At 44.8% G+C, this 17,672-nt stretch overlaps 1 protein-coding gene across 1 annotated transcript in view; it reads left to right on the top strand.

Moving 5' to 3' along the window:
• LOC147418978 (uncharacterized) overlaps positions 1–15,291 on the top strand; it is a 39,859-nt gene extending 24,568 nt beyond the window's left edge. Inside the window, exons 2-3 of the mRNA XM_086505363.1 lie at positions 12,109–12,660; positions 14,735–15,291. Coding sequence (XP_086361489.1) covers positions 12,109–12,660; positions 14,735–14,830 — 648 coding nt within the window. The 3' untranslated portion in view covers positions 14,831–15,291. The remainder of the gene's footprint in view (positions 1–12,108; positions 12,661–14,734) is intronic.
• Positions 15,292–17,672: the final 2,381 nt, after the last annotated feature.

The following is a 17,672-nucleotide window of genomic DNA, read 5'->3' as shown; positions in this document are numbered from 1 at the left end:
AGCTGATGACGTGGCAGTTGTACGACAAATCCGGAAATGGCGCTGACATGATGACGTGGCTGACTGTACAGATTTCCGCGTTTTGCGTGCTGACTGCTGTATGGAATTCTGTGATTTACGCTGGCAGCTTTTTGGGATTGCTTTTGGACCAGAAGCTTTTGAGTTTGAAGGCTTTTTATGTAAACTGCTTTTCATAGGCCAAGGGCCTTTAAATATGTGCTAAGGGCTCATTGTCTGGCAGGCTTCCCGGAGAAGGTGCAGAGTCTTGAGTACCGGCTTGTACTGTGTTGATGCAATATAAAGAAATACCGAAAGGGGCGCCAAGGTTTGGGGCCAACACTCTCTGGGGTGGAATTCCGCCACTCCGTGTTGCGTGTCGTCTCTCTCTCTTTCAATTCAGTTGTTATTGAAGTGCTAAAAGTCTGTTCAGTCTGTTCTTTTCTATTGGCACGTGGTGCCCGTCTTGTGACAGTGGTATCAGAGCATCATACGTGTGCTTTTCTGAAAGCATACCGGTCCTACCAAGGAGTAGATAGAGCAAGATTGCACTTTCAGAAGTTCATTGGAAATTTTAGCTTCGTGCTCCGACCCCGGACTTATTAGCCACTCCCACCCTTACTTCATCGCGCATCGGGTGCACACCCGTCTTCACCGCTCATGTCTTACATGGAATAAGCCATAAAGATCACTTACAAGAGAAGGATTCAAGATTTGTTTCGAGCTACTGTTTTTCTCATAGGAAGTGCCATGCAGATGTTGATAGCTACCAAGCAGCATACTCCAAGTACTTGGCAATCTTTCAAGAAGTTTTTTGCCCGAAGTTGTATGGTTTCTGACATCTTCCTTCCGAGTGCAACTTTTGGCAGAGTGGGGTATCCCGAAATGCTTGCCATGGAAACCCTAGCAGATTATAACTTGAAGTTTCTTTACATCTCTCAGCAGGTGTCTCTTGTTGATAACCTTGGAGGTCCGGTGTGACTGCTATCTTGGGACTACCATCGCCACCAAAGAAAACACTGTTTGTCCAAGAGCTGATGGACCATGCTGTGCTTGGCTACGACCTTATGGAATGAACCTAACCCTAATTTTTGGTGCAGGTTTCAGGATGGAAAGTCAGTCGACTTTTTGAGCTCGAGTGATGTCGAGATTGCTTTTTGCTTTTGAAGTTTGAAATGTTTGAGAACTTGTTTGGTGATCGTGTTTGGAATTTGTTTGAAATGGATGGTATCTGTTTCGAACTTGTTTTGGTGCCGATTTGAAATGTTTGACTCTGGTTTTAATACCTGTTTCATTGATTGGTGATTTTACTCCCGGCCCCCGGGTGGAGAAGTGAGAAATACTGTTTTGGTATTGTCTGAACCTCCGAAGGACGCAGGCCGATGCCTGGGGAGCGTTCCGTTGTATGCTAGAAAACCTCCGAAAGACGCAGGCCGATCACTGGGGAGCGTTTGGTCGTATGCTTGAACCTCCAACCGACGCAGACTGCGATCTGGGGAGCGTTTGCTTGTACAGTCCTCTGAGCTCATGGCCCGGATCTTTTTAGGTTATTTGCGGGGGGAGTGACGAGGTAGTTGAAACCGGTCCGTAGGGCCGTAGGCGTTGGCTTTCACCCAAAATTCTTTACTTTATACACACACACAGAGCACTTTGCAAAGAGAACCTGCGACGGGAGTTAACACTAAAACACACACACGGCTCGGAAGCTAGAATGCTCCGAGCAGACGCCGACAACCTGTAGGCCCCAAAATTGGCGCCCCTTTCGGTATTTCTTTATTCTTTAGGAGGGTAAATTACAAGGTAAGGTCCTGGGAATCCTTCACGTGTATCCACCTAGATACCATTTGATTTGGCCAAATTTCGGCAGCATAACAGCCCCAAAACTTGCGCGAAGCCAATTCCCGTGCTGGAACTCGCTTGCACTGGCGTATACCCTCTGATTCCTGTCCAAAAACAGTAAATTCAGCACGCTGTATTTACTGGTTTTTGCCCTGTTTTCAGCCCCAAAGAGTCCCCTAACTGTCCTTTGCCAGTGGGGCACGATTCCCAATGATCCTGGCGTCCGTACGGCTGAAAAATAGTGAATTTACAGCGCATACACAACGCTAATTTTGCACCTGTACGGTGAGGTTATGACCCTCACCAGTGCCTGCTTTGGAGCAGCAGTTAGCTACCCCTGTTCCTGCTCAAGGAGGCTCTTGCCTCAGCATAAAAGCATGAACCCACACAACTGTACATCAATCAAATGAGTAGCCCTCTTGTGGGGCATCACATAACTGCACTTAGGGGAGAGAGAGAGCAGTGTGTAGTGTGCAGGGCATCACTCCTAGCACCACACTGTACATGAGAGGGAAAGGAAGCACTCCATAGCTCTTAACCTGTGACAAAAGCTGAAATGAGGCCTCTCCCAGCTTAAAAATCAGCGCCCATTTTTCTGCAAGAGGAAAGTTCACGAAAATGTGACACTTGGGCGCATTTTCAAGCATTTTCCCGTTTCGGGTTTGCCGCTTAAAAATATCCTGACCGGTTGCCCAGTTGACTTCGCGGCAGAGTTATAAAATGTTCCCCTAGTCATACCGGAGGTAATGACGCGAACACATTTCACGGCCCAAAATAGCAGTTTCCTAAATTTTAGGAGATGCTTCCGTTGGGCTCCCACTGGTCTTCTGACCATCTATCCTCATTGGAGCCGCATCCAAAAGTGCAATGTGGCCCAACTGTCGGATACTTTTTGTTGGTAGTCTCACCTTGACTTTACGCCTTAATTGAGTTCACTTCCTAGTATCCACCAACTTGCTAAGTGCGACGGGGGGGGGACCTATATGATCTTGCTCTGAGCCTAGACATCCTCTTACCATACGAATTCCAGTGCCGACCACTTCCCGTCTGCGGGTGAATCTACCGTTCACATTGGCCATACAATGTCCGACCGTTTGCTACTTCAAAAAGAGGGTCTTAAACAAATAAAATAAACCCCATTGGAAAGAAACCAACAACCAAGGTTAGCAGTTGCCACATCTCTGTGACATGGTTAATAACTGCCACGTCCTCGTGACATACCCCCCTCTTGAAATCGCAAACGTCCTCGATTGCATTCCATAAATACACGCCACTGATGATCTTGTGCTATCAACATTCTTTTATCATCACATGTATCCGCAAGAAAGGTCGTAACATACATAGATACAAATGACTTAATGAGGCCTTCATACTTTTGCCATTTCCATCTATGGCACTGAACTCATATGTACATTTGATGTACTAGCTCTATCATTACCCCTCCTTTGCACACATTGGGTTGGGGCATAAGTAGGCTGTAACCCAAAGGCTTCAAGGTAAAGCTGCAATACATTTGGTGACTCTGACAGTTCATGCTCTTCCATCCACTTTGCATCCATAGGTGGATAGTTCTTGAACTTCACCAAATAGCGTCTTGCAACTTGTCCTTTAACTTTTCTGTCCTTATGTGCCAAAACTTGCTCAGGTACCAAGATCTCATCAAGTTCCTCAACTTCTGGCTGATCCTCAACTGGCATATCTTCTGGCACATCACCCACGAAGGGTCTTAGAAGACTCACGTGAAACGCATTATGAATCTTCCACGCATCAGACAATTTCAGCCTGTAAGCCACATCGCTGATCTTGTCAAGCACTTGAAAAGGCCCATAGTAACGCATGCTGAGCTTAGGAAACAACCGTTCCTTGCGCTTCATTTTCTTTAACCTTGCCTTTTCGAACCTTAGCAGAACCCAATCACTAGGTGATAACAACAATTCACGACGGTGACGATCAGCAGCCTTTTTCTGCTTTGCCTGAGTCTTCTCCAAGGCAACTTTAATTTTCTTATACATCTCATCCATGTTCTCAACATATCGATCTGCCTCAAAGATCTTGTCCTTTGTGTGCAAAATGGGAGGAACCTTTTTGCCGCCTTCAACAATTTCAAAAGGTGCTTTGCCAGTAGACGAATGCACCGTATTATTGTACGCATACTCAAGCATAGGCAAATACTGTTCCCACTTGCCCTTATTATCTGACACATAACATTTCAGCAGATCTAAGACAATAGAATTGGCCTCTTCTGACTGTCCATCAGTTTGTGGATGAAACGAAGACGAGAACTTGAGCGTAGTACCCATGTTCTCAAACAATCCTCTCCAGAACAAACTGGTCATGCGAGGATCACGATCACTGATAGTCGATTGTGGCATACCATGGTACTTAAACACATTGCACATGAACAAGCGTGCCATCTGATCAGATTTTATCTTCTTCCTGACAGGGATAAAATGGGCTTGCTTGCTGAACCTGCAGATAATGGTCCATATACCATCATTCCCTGTTGGCGTTCTTGGAAGATCAAAGATAAAGTCCATAGCAATGCTTTCCCATCGCTTATCCGGAATCGGGAGTGGTTGTAACAACCCTGGTGCCTTTTGCCTGTCAAACTTGACCTTTTGGCAAACTATGCATGCTCGCACAAAGGCATCCATATCTCTCCTCAAGGTAGGCCAATAGAAGAACGTCTCTACCGCTTTAACTGTCGCATCAATGCCACGATGCCCTGCATACGGTGGGACATGACTCTCTTCCATGACCTTATGTCGCAGTGGTCTAGTGACACAAAGTCTGCCATGCATCATCATAAAACCATCTCTGAGGAGGTAGTGCTCGTGATGTTGCCCCTCTTGTAACTGTTCAAAGATCCTTGCAAAATCTTCATCAGCAATATACTGTTCCTTCATGTCATCTAACTCATGATGATAAGGAATTGACACAACTGAAATTTGTGGCTTTCTTGATAACGCATCAGCCACAACATTCTTCTTGCCTTACACATGCATAATCTGGAAGTGGAACATGGAAAGAATGTTTGCCCATCGCATATGCTTTTCGGATAACTTTGACTGTGTCAAGAAGTATCGCAAGGTCTGATGATCTGTTTGGACAACAAAATCAACACCTAAGAGGTAGTGCTTCCAGCTAGAAAGCGCATGAATAACGGCCAAGAGCTCTTTCTCATAGACTTGCATAGTCCTCTCTGGCCCTTGCAAAATTCGGCTTTCATAGGCTACTACCCGTCCATCTTGCATTAGCACTGCTCCGATGCTATTGCCACACGCGTCACACTGGACCACAAATGACTTCCTGAGGTCAGGCAAAACAATAACTGGATCTGAAGTCAACTTTTCCTTTAAGAGACTAAAAGCTGAAATCTCTTTTTAGGTCCATCTAAAAGTGACCTCTTTCTTTTGCAATGCGTGAAGAGGCGATGCTATCTCTGCAAAATTTCTGATAAACCTTCTATAGTAGGAACACAATCCCAAGAAGCTTCTGACATCGTGCACAGTCTTCAAGTCTGGCCATGTCTTGATAGCTTCGACCTTTGCGGGATCCATTCTAACACCATCCTTTGAGACTATGTGGCCCAGAAAGTGGATCTCTTCGAGGAAGAATTCACTTTTCTTAGGATTGACAAGTAACCTGTGATTGCGCACCTCTTCGAACACAATGGTCAAGTGACGCCTATGCTCCTCTTCATTCTTCGAATACACAATCATGTCATCGAAGAATGTTCCAACAAACTGTTGATGCGAGCGGAAAATCCGGTCCATCATTCTGTTGAACGTGGCAGGAGCATTTGTTAGCCCAAACGGCATCACTAGAAAATCATAAAGACCAAATGTCGTTCTAAACGCAGTCTTGTGCACATCCTCTGGGCTTATACGAATCTGATGGTACCCACTCTTAAGGTCCATCCTGCTGAAAATTGCAGCACCCTCTAAACGATCGAGAATATCATCAATGCGAGGAATAGGAAACCTATTCTTGATGGTATTCTTATTCAACGCACGGTAATCAATACACATGCGCCATGAGCCATCCTTCTTCTGCAATAGGAGCACTGGGGAGCAAAAAGGTGAAGAACTAGGCTGGATAAGCCCCTTCTCTAATAACTCCTCAATTTGGCCCATAATCTCTTTCTGCTGCGCCGCACTAACCCTGTAGGGAGGTCTATTTGGTGGGCTACACCCTGGCACCAAATCTATCCGATGGTCCTCAGGTCTCTCTGGCGGCAATTGCGACGGTAATGAATCAGAAAAACAGTCACTAAACTTTTGCAAAAATGCTGACCTTTCTTTATCTAACACAGATAAATTTGACTGATCATTATCTGAGACATCACGTGAGTACACAGAAAGATGATTCTTTATTACAGAAGTGATAGCAGAAGCAAATACAATAGGGACTGACTCTCCTTTAAGCTTAACATCCAAGATGTGAGTTTTGCCCCTATGATGTACAGTGATCTTTTTGTTGTAGGCATCCAAGACTCCATGCACTCGGAACATCCACGGGATCCCCAACAAAGCGTCACAACCTTCCAGCGGCATGATGTAAAACTCTTCAGTGTCCACATACGACTGAATATGCAGACGCAGTTTTCCAATGATGGGAGTAACACACTCTGAGTGGCCAGGACATGCCAACCCTGCCTCTGCGGTGTACCCCATCTCTTTAGCTCTGATGCCCAGCTTCATAGCTAACTCTGGTGAGATAAAGTTGGCTTTGGCACCTGGATCAAAGAAGATGAGTGCCGTCTGATCCCTAACTTTACCCCATGCCCTGCATAACTCACTGGCATCTGTGCTGAGCGTGTCACCCACCATGTCTGGCACTAAACCTGCCGTGGGTTTAGGCTTCTTGCCTTTCTGGTCTTCTTTATCCTCTGAGTCAGCTGGCCTTTTCCTTTGTGGACAATTGATAGAAATATGACCAGGCTGCTCACATATAAAGCTCACATATAAAGCATTTGTTCTCAGCCATTAGGACCTTCTTTTCCTCGAGCGACTTGCGCACAAAAGGCTTCCTTTTCTGTTTCTTTGCCTGCGCTCCAGAAGTCCCAGCTGAATCCTTGTCTTTGGTGGCCTGTTCTGACCCCTGTGACGCATCAGGAGCCGTTTTCACAAAGGGCTTCTTCGCTGAATTTTTCTTTTGCTGCCCTCCTTTATCACTGCTCGGAAATCCACTGTCCTCTCCTTTCAACAGGGCAAGACCAGTGTTCGCAACTTCCAGAAGTTGAGTAAGGGTAGCCACTCTGTTCTTTGTACAGTAATCGCGAAGCCCTTTAGGCAGCCCACAACAATACTTCTCTATCTGCTCTGTCAATGGCACAAATGTGTAGGAGGTCACTGAGAGTAATGCTTTACAAAACCTCCTATTGTACTCCAGCAAGCTCTTGCACGAAGCTGCCGTAAGCTGGTGCCAATGTGTCAGGACATGGGCTTCAAATTCATTTGATAGCCAAGCAAATGCAAACATTTGCTTGAAGTAAACCCAAGTGGCGGGTGCCTGTCCTTGCATTAACAATGTCGTCCACCATGTAAGCGCATTGTCCTTTAAGAAAGTGGCAGCTTTCCTGACCTTCGAGGCCTTTGTAAAATTCCCTCCCGCATAAGCTGTATCAAACTGTTGGAGGAAAGTGAGTGCCTTTGTCTTATCCTCGAAACCACTGAAGGTACTGAACTTTACCGCTGCACCACCTTCTTTGTAAGCCTTCGACTTCTCTAGTGCCCCCAAGTTGTCATACGGGATGGTCTGCAACATGGGCACTGTACTAGGCATGATCGGCACGTGTTGGCCATTCACATTTTGCGTTAGAGGTGCGATATCTGGCTGCTGTCCAGAAAAACCAGCCATGCCAAAATGACCCTGTGGCACCCCAAACTGACCATGGTTGCAATGGAAACCTTGCTGCATGCCGATAGTACCATACATGGGGTTTGGCATGATGCCTTGCATACCCCCGAACACTGTTCCTGGCATGTACAACTGACTTCCAGACGCATAACCAGCCATACTTTGGAACACTGATCCACCCCCGAAATACCCAGGATGTACCGTGGGTGGTGGAAAAACTGAGTGCATAGCCTGGTATCGAGCTCCCTGCCCATTCAAGACAGCATGCTGGCTCTGAAAGGTGGCAGGCTGAACTGGCATAACCTGTGGAATAGGCGTTCTAGCCACCTGTTCAAGCACGGGAGGAACCTGCTTTGGAGCCCCTGACTCCGCAACATGCGAGTGTTCCCTTTCCTCCTGCGCCTCATGAAGTACCTGGGCTTGAGCTTCAACAAGCTCCGTACGCGGCGTAGGTTGCCTATTTTGCTGTTGCACTCGTGGCGCTTGCAAGAATTCCATAAACCTCGGATTCTGCACCAGCTGCGAAAAGACATTCACCGCGGCAACTAACTGAGTCTTAAACGCATCATCCTCAAGTTGCCCTGTCATAAAGCCTTGTACTACTGGAGGGACATTCACGTTGACAAGAGGTACAGACTGACGTGGCCGTGAGCTCTCGCCAATCTCAAAAACCATAGGAATCTCCTGCCTGTCCTTTGGAGAGGAACCCTCTTCCATAATTCCCTTCCCCTTGTCGGCCATAGTGTAATCCCCGCGTTCTTGCACTGTGTGTCTTTACCCTGAACAATCCAGGCTCACTCTTTGAGGAAAAAGTGATTGATGTCCCGGCAACGGAACCATGAAACCGGCCCGTAGGGCGGTAGGCGTTGGCTTTCACCCGAAATTCTTTACTTTATACACACACACAGAGCACTTTGCAAAGAGAACCTGCGACGGGAGTTAACACTAAAACACACACACGGCTTGGAAGCTAGAATGCTCCGAGCAGACGACGCCGACAACCTGTAGGCCCCAAAATTGGCGCCCCTTTCGGTATTTCTTTATTCTTTAGGAGAGTAAATTACAAGGTAAGGTCCTGGGAATCCTTCACGTGTATCCACCTAGATACCATTTGATTTGGCCAAATTTCGGCAGCATAACAGCCCCAAAACTTGCACGAAACCAATTCCCCTGCTGGAACTCGCTTGCACTGGCGTATACCCTCTGATTCCTGTCCAAAAACAGTAAATTCAGCACGCTGTATTTACTGGTTTTTGCCCTGTTTTCAGCCCCAAAGAGTCCCCTAACTGTCCTTTGCCAGTGGGGCACGATTCCCAATGATCTTGGCGTCCGTACGGCTGAAAAACAGTGAATTTACAGCGCATACACAACGCTAATTTTGCACCTGTACGGTGAGGTTATGACCCTCACCAGTGCCTGCTTTGGAGCAGCAGTTAGCTACCCCTGTTCCTGCTCAAGGAGGCTCTTGCCTCAGCATAAAAGCATGAACCCACACAACTGTACATCAATCAAATGAGTAGCCCTCTTGTGGGGCATCACATAACTGCACTTAGGGGAGAGAGAGAGCAGTGTGTAGTGTGCAGGGCATCACTCCTAGCACCACACTGTACATGAGAGGGAAAGGAAGCACTCCATAGCTCTTAACCTGTGACAAAAGCTGAAATGAGGCCTCTCCGAGCTTAAAAATCAGCGCCCATTTTTCTGCAAGAGGAAAGTTCACGAAAATGTGACACTTGGGCGCATTTTCAAGCATTTTCCCGTTTCGGGTTTGCCGCTTAAAAATATCCTGACCGGTTGCCCAGTTGACTTCGCGGCAGAGTTATAAAATGTTCCCCTAGTCATACCGGAGGTAATGACGCGAACACATTTCACGGCCCAAAATAGCAGTTCCCTAAATTTTAGGAGATGCTTCCGTTGGGCTCCCACTAGTCTTCTGACCATCTATCCTCATTGGAGCCGCATCCAAAAGTGCAATGTGGCCCAACTGTCGGATACTTTTTGTTGGTAGTCCCACCTTGACTTTACGCCTTAATTGAGTTCACTTCCTAGTATCCACCAACTTGCTAAGTGCGACGGGGGGGGACCTATATGATCTTGCTCTGAGCCTAGACATCCTCTTACCATACGAATTCCAGTGCCGACCACTTCCCGTCTGCGGGTGAATCTACCGTTCACATTGGCCATACAATGTCCGACCGTTTGCTACTTCAAAAAGAGGGTCTTAAACAAATAAAATAAACCCCATTGGAAAGAAACCAACAACCAAGGTTAGCAGTTGCCACATCTCTGTGACATGGTTAATAACTGCCACGTCCTCGTGACATACCCCCCTCTTGAAATCGCAAACGTCCTCGATTGCATTCCATAAATACACGCCACTGATGATCTTGTGCTATCAACATTCTTTTATCATCGCATGTATCCGCAAGAAAGGTCGTAACATACATAGATACAAATGACTTAATGAGGCCTTCATACTTTTGCCATTTCCATCTATGGCACTGAATTCATATGTACATTTGATGTACTAGCTCTATCATTACCCCTCCTTTGCACACATTGGGTTGGGGCATAAGTAGGCTGTAACCCAAAGGCTTCAAGGTAAAGCTGCAATACATTTGGTGACTCTGACAGTTCATGCTCTTCCATCCACTTTGCATCCATAGGTGGATAGTTCTTGAACTTCACCAAATAGCGTCTTGCAACTTGTCCTTTAACTTTTCTGTCCTTATGTGCCAAAACTTGCTCAGGTACCAAGATCTCATCAAGTTCCTCAACTTCTGGCTGATCCTCAACTGGCATATCTTCTGTCGTACAACTTATGGAGGGACATTCACGTTGACAAGTTGTACGACAAATCCGGAAATTGCGTTGACATGATGACGTGGCATACTGTACTGTACGGAATTCCGTGATTTACGTTGGCAGCTTTTTGGCATTGCTTTTGGACCAGAAGCTTTTTAGTTTGAAGGCTTTTTATGTAAACTTCTTTTCATAGGCCAAGGGCCTTTAAATATGTGCTAAGGGCTCATTCTCTGGCATGCTTCCTGGAGAAGGTGCAGAGTCTCGTGTACCGGCTTGTACTGTGTTGATGCAATATAAAAAAATACCAAAAGGGGCGCCAAGGTTTGGGGCCAATACTCTCTGGGGTGGAATTCCGCCACTCTGTGTCGCATGTCGTCTCTCTCTCTCTTTCAATTCAGTTGTTATTGAAGTGCTAAAAGTCTGTTCAGTCTGTTCTTTTCTATTGGCACGTGGTGCCCGTCTTGTGACACTTTCACAACCGAAGTGGAAGTTTGCATGGCGATCTTGAAGAAGAGTTGTACATGGTGCAACCGGAAGGTTTTGTCATCCCTAGCAAGGAAGATCTTGTGTGTATGCTCAAAAGAAGTTTGTATGGGCTGAAACAAGCTTCTAAACGATGGTATAAAAAGTTTGACACTTTCATGCTAAAACTCGCAGCCGTCGGCCATTTCACACTAGCCACACAGTGTCTGGCCATTTGTGACTTGAAAAAGAGGGTCATCCTGGATACTCTTGACTCGAGCAATGTAGTGCCAGAGATAAGAAGAGGATGTCTGCCAGGAGCGCTTTTAGGCTGCAGCAGACTAGATGGCGATGAGATGAGAAATGCAGTTAAGGAGTGGAGTTTGTGATTTGCCTCAAAAACACCAAGGGGGAGTAGAGGCTGCAGTCCAATTTGCAAACACTAGAGAGAGTGAGCGCTCAAAAAACTATGATGATAAGTGATAAGTGAGGCCTAAGGGTGTTTTTATATGGGCTTACGTGGCCTGGAGTTCTGCATCATAAGTGGCTGTTCTAGATGTGCAATGTACCCTTTTAGTGATTTTTTGGCATCGAAATGGCCATAACTCAATGACCAGTATTGTGATTGACAAGGGAACTGGCCTAGCATGTTCCTCCAGCCTAGATTTACATGCTCATCTTGCGAGATGCTCACCGACGTGTAATAACATCTGTCCAAATGTGTGTACAAACCATTTATGCAAGTGGGTTCCAAAACTTGAAAACCTAATCTAATGGATCTGTCTGGGCATGCAGGTCTTTGCGAACAAGCTCACAATTTTGCCGAAATGAAATCCCCCAGGATCTAAGACATTGCTATATACAGGATTGGCTTTGGAAGTCATTGTAGCATGTCCATGTGGCACAAAGAGCCGTTTGCACGTGACAACGGGGAGCGGGCGTGGGACAGGTTGCAACGTGCAAGGGGGGATGGGGGGTTTTGTGAAAGATTCATGTTATTGCAAAGAGTTAAATTTGGATTTGAAATTTTACCAGAAAGCTGCATGTCTAAATTGATATGCTATGTTACAAAAGAATTCATAGTATCACTCTGCTGTTTCTAGCCTTAAATGAGTCTCATTGCTGTTTGCTCATGTTTTGCAGTTTGACATTCATGGAAATGCTTTTGGATTTCTAGCAGCTCATCCCATTGCACCTTTTATATCCATGCATCATCTGGACGAGATCGGTCCTGTTATTCCACGATATAATGCCCTTGATGGTTTGCATCATTTGACAAAAGCCATGCAGACAGATCCCAGCAGTTTTCTGCAGCGCTGTATTTGCTATAGTCAGAGCAAAAGGCTTACATTCTCTGTTTCTTTAGGTTATGTTGTACAAGTATATCCATTTATAATTCTTCCGAGGGACTTGGAGAGAGCTGAAATAACCTTCAAAGCGTGGAACAAAAAAGATGGTGGAGGGGAGTTTGATTTTGATACTCGAACTGCAAGCAAGTCTGTGTGCAATAGGCCTTTTCTTTTTTTCCTCGATAGAATTGATCGCGAAGGGTCAAAAGTTGTGGGCATTTATAAGCGGGACACCACTGTTGATAGCCACAAACGGTGGTTTTTCTGCTTTTTTTCGGCGTCTCTTGAAAAGAGGGTGCAGCAGATCCGAGTTGTGAGCAAGCCTCTGGATAAGCATTGGTTTAAGGTAGGTTTTACTATCCCATTATTTTTTGTTATGCCATATTAAGTTGGTTTTGTTTTCTGCTCCATCGAATGCATTTGCGTAACTTCTAAAATTGTAGGACATCATGTATATAACCTGGTTACAGGCCAGAATACTTTTCTTCCACTTTTTCGATACATATAGTCTGTTTGTTTTAGCAGCTTGTCACTGCACATAGGGTGCTATATAAATTTTCATCACATTAGCCAACTTCTTCCCAAGTTTGTCAACCATGGCTATGGGCCCTTTTTAAGTCTGGTGACGGAGGCACATATGACCTGCTGGTCAGTAGACATAGTCACACAATTGTTATTATAGAAGCTAATTTCTTCATGGGGCTTCTGCCCCATTACTCATTTTCTTGGCTATTCCCTATGACAATGAAGACTGCCTGATGCTTATGCCAGTCGAAGTCAACAAGCTCTCACTATGCTTCCCCTGCCATGAGTTGTTGCTGTGTTATACTGGAGTGTGGCTGGTTTTGACTCCTTGTATATTGTTTCTATTGACGGGGCATGCATTGGTAGGTGTACAGTGGAGAAGGCTAGATTTATTTATTCTAACCAGTACAAGTAATGTGCTTTAAAGTTGGGTGCCCAAAAACCAGAGCAGAAGAGAAAACTGACTAATGTCAGAACTTCCACATAACATGCTAGAGAAAGGCGTGCTGCCTTTCTGTGTGACTGTTTTTGGACCTTGTTTGCTCATATGCTAGTCATTACATGATTTTTAAAACAGAAAAAAAGCTTCTATATCCGGAAATAAGAGTAAGGGATTGGCGTCTGAGTCAACTGTGTGCATTCTTGATCGTGGTTAATCTGTTTGCAAGAGAATGATAGGACAAAACTGATATCAGGAATGCTATTAGTGTTTTTACATCCAAGTGGCTCATTTATATCCATGCTGAAGGAAGCAACTTAGATAGAAGTCTCAAACCTAGTTAAGTTCTGCTACATTGTGAGGGGCTTACAAAGAACCGTCTCATTGGAGCAAACGACAGTTCATGCTACCTGACCAAAAACGGCATTCTAGAGTTGTCTTGATTATGTAAGCCAGCTTGTCTAGCTTGTAGTTGGTCGTGAGTGGGTTGCAAGGTTGTCCATGTCCGCCAAGGGCCAACCAGCATGGGCCCAAAGTTCAAGCCTCATGTGCTGCAAAGATGCCATTTGGGCCTATCAACTATGGCATCCTAAGCTCTTTTCTAGACTCTCTTACATGTCGTACTAGATTTGGATTACTCCATTTCGTACTGTAGTGACATTGGACTGTATTAGCATTGGCGCTTAGACGTGTCAACCCTGGTGTGATGTGCATATATTTCATTTTTAAAGACTGTATTAAACACAGTTGAGTGCCTGCAAGGGCCAGCCATAAGGCTCCACATTGTGCACATTCTCTCCACACTCCACTTCACATTGCGTGACGAAACGCCATGGTCGACTGTAGGCATTTTCCATATGTCTCTTTAGATGTATATCTTAGTCTCTCTACCGTTTGTAGATTTACAAACCACTAGCATAAATTATGATAGGAACACCAAAGTTTTTAACTTGCCATTTCCTTTAAAGGTAAATTTGGGCTTTTCCAAGATTCATCTACCTATGGGTGTGCATACGAGTGCATTCGTGTGTGGGTGCCTTCCCTCACTTCAAGGTTTTCACTATTGATTAGTAAAAAAACAAGAAGTCATGTGTGTGGTTGTAAAAGTTGTGAAAAAGGTTAAACAGTGAGAGCAGGATATTGCATGGGGCTGAAACAGAAAATTGCTTTTTGTAGAACATTGTACTTGTTTGGAAGACTGTCCTATAAAGAGTACTTCTTTGGCTTTCTAAAAGAAGCCTCAGAGGAGAAGAGAGTTAAGCAGACATTTTAAATTTTATTAGTTCCATCACTGATCGGACCTACCTTTTTGTGTGAATAGTTGAAATCTTCTTTTGTTTAGTTTGTCAATTGATGGGGCTTTTTATTTCACAACGTTTGATGACTTGACTTTCCTTCCATTTCATTCTTTTAGAATGAGAATGTAAATCTTCACCTTATTCTTCTTTGTTGTCAGGTGCCAAGGAGACAATGCTGTAAGGTGACATCTGTACAAGATGAAGAAATGACCATTTATGTGAATTCATGCCAGGTTAAGGAGAGGAGTCCATAACTCTGTGCAAGCAATGTGATTGGTCAGATTTGGCCCATTGCAAGATTCCACTTGTAATCGAGGCCCGTGCGCTGTATGTTTCAAATCGAAGTGAGCGGCCCTTTTGATAGCGTCATGAAGAGAAAATACCAGCTATATTCATCGCTTCATTGAAAGAGGGCTCCAAGAAATGAGCGCACATATTTTGTGCTGTATTTTTGTAATTCATTTGTTCTGAAACATGGACATTAAAGCAGGAACACAATTTTTTCTTTCCCCCCCCCCAACACACACACACACACACACACACACACACCACTGCCACCACCACAAAGAGATTTTTCTGGTAACCTTCTGATGGCTTTTTACTTCACGGCATTGTTCGCTTTGGTGTGTGTGTTGTGCCAACCATACAACACACTGGATGATCTCTCTTTCTCCCATCATTGTAATGTTTTGCAGCCACCACGATTAGCTCTTGTGGTAGTGTGTTGTTTTACTTTCTTCGTTCCTTTTCTTCTCACTTGGGAGTGGGATAGCCTCTCTATTTTGGGTACTCTTTCCTCTGGGCATGGCTATATAGTCCCCTCCTCTGTCCCCCTGGTTGTGAGCTACTCCAGTAGTGATTCTTTGGCAGCCACCTTGAGCGAGTGGAGTGCCTCCTTCAACTCCTCTTGGTTGTGCTCGAGATGAATGAGCTTCATTTTCCTTCAATCTTGCTGTAGTTCTTGGATTTCTCCTTGTGCCTTCTTCACATACATCCTTGTCCGGTGCCATGCATTGTATTTCTGCATAGTTGTCCTTTTGGATTGTTAGAAGGGCTTGTTGGTCTTTGTGATCACCAATGCTCAACATTATTGAGGGGTCAGAGGGCGGGAGTTCCCTCTCTACCTTTTTCTCTCTTCAGGAGAGGTGGTTTACCTAGCCTTTCATTGGTTTATAACTATTAGGCTTACTCGTAACATTTTATTGCCTTAACAACTTTGTATTCCCTTAGGGGACATTCATTTTGCGCATTAACCGTTTTTTGGTTAATAGAAATCAACTGTGTGTGTGTGTGTGTGTGTGTGTGTGTGTAGACGGATTTGGCTTTTTGGGACGCTTTAGTCTCCGCAGTCTCAGTTTTGCTTGGGTCATATTTTGGGTTCTGTGGGCCATCTGGCACCATCGCAACTTCCTGATTGCCTTGTTTTCCTAGTTTAAACTGTTGCTTGGCCAAGTGCTGCATTTTGCTTATGAGGCTAGGGACATTACTCTTAATGCATACAGGATTTACTTTGTTTGTTTCTAGCCCTTGGAGCCCCATAGAGCTCCACCTTCTGTATCTCTTCTTTTCCATAGGTTTTCCTCAGTTTGAGGTTTCCCACTTGTAAATTAATCAAATCTGGTTTACCAAAGAAAAAAAAAGGTGTGTGTGTGTGTGTGTGAGAGAGAGAGAGAGAGAGAGAGAGAGAGAGAGAGAGATTACATGTTCACTTGCGAACTATTAAAAGTATCTTGATGGCTTATGTTCAATTCTATTTGCCATTGTTGCATTGGCCTCGCCATTGTCTCACTTCTCTTATTGCATCAATATTGTCTCATTTGTGGTGAACTCGTGCTTACAAAAAAGGCTTGTATTTGATGTCGATAAGGAAACTTTGCACTCCCAAGTGCTTTGGCGGTCTCCATGTCTTGGACTTGCACCCGCATGTTCTTGCTAGGAGAGCTATTGCTTGTGTTTGCATGTTACTTCCTCCTTTGGTCATTGGCAACGATCTCTCTGGGAGCTCGTATTTGGCAAGATGGAAGGATACATTCCTAGATGTCTTGTTACTTCCAGTTTGATTTTTGCTTGGAAAGATGTTACAATTCGTTTATTGTGGCATGGTCGATAGTAGCAGGAAGGGAATTCACTTCGATTGGAGAGTCTTTATTGGAGTTGGGCATTCTCTCTTGCTCTGGGTGATCGTTCGTTTCACCAGGCATACTTTCTCTCTCTTCTTCTTCTTCTTCTTGTGGTATTCGAGTAGTTGGTGGTGTGGTTGATGAGGTGGGCTACACTTTTCAGTTTTCCATTGTTGCTCGATATTTTGGATTGGGTATGCATTACTGTCAGCTTTGCACGTCCTTCGAGGCTATGTCTGCTAGTTAGGTTTATGCTCTTCTTCTACCACGACCCTAGCTTGCTGACCACTATAATGTCCTATGGTCAATGCAGAAATACGTGGTGGAAGAAGCCACTATTTGCTCTCTGGAAGAGCCACTTGCCTTGGAAGGAGCGATTGTTTCTTTGACGATGCTTGCTTGGAGTTCTCCTTGTGGGCTCTTTTCTCAGTGCATGTAATATCTGCTCCTCGTTGTGTTTGTTGCTCGACTACGGAAGAGATTGTTAGTTACCTGCTTTGGGATTGCTGCATAACTAGAGGTTTTCTTCGCCGCATGGCAGCTTGTATTCTGCTCCATTTTCCTCTATGGTCTTCCACAAAAGGTTATGGGCTTTTGGCATTCTCCCGCCTTCCTTAGAGTGATTTGCGATTTTCTTTGTGGGTCAGATTTTGGGCTTATTGGACCGTGTGGTGTCAACGTAATGGTTGCATGTTTCTTTGCTTTGATGTAGATCCCTTTCATTTTCTCAAGCTTTCCCTTGGGCAATCTTTACGTTTTGCCTGGGAAGTTGGTGATATTACCTCAGAGATGCATTAGCTTTCCTGTGAATGCTTTTAGCCCTGTCACAGATGAACATTTCAATGTTCGTGCTTTTGTATATGATCCTTTCTGTGGGTTTTCCTCGCCTTGAGGTTTCCCACTTGTAAATTAATCACAAAGATCTACTCCCAAAAAAATGTGTGTTTGTGTGTGTGTAGAGAGAGAGAGAGAGAGA

This window comes from Adiantum capillus-veneris, chromosome 29 (assembly GCF_014529385.1).
Source record: "Adiantum capillus-veneris isolate H3 chromosome 29, ASM1452938v2, whole genome shotgun sequence".
In the NCBI taxonomy this organism is placed as follows: domain Eukaryota; kingdom Viridiplantae; phylum Streptophyta; class Polypodiopsida; order Polypodiales; family Pteridaceae; genus Adiantum; species Adiantum capillus-veneris.
The sequence above is the reverse complement of the archived record's forward strand: the minus strand, read 5'-3'. Positions and strand labels throughout refer to the sequence as shown.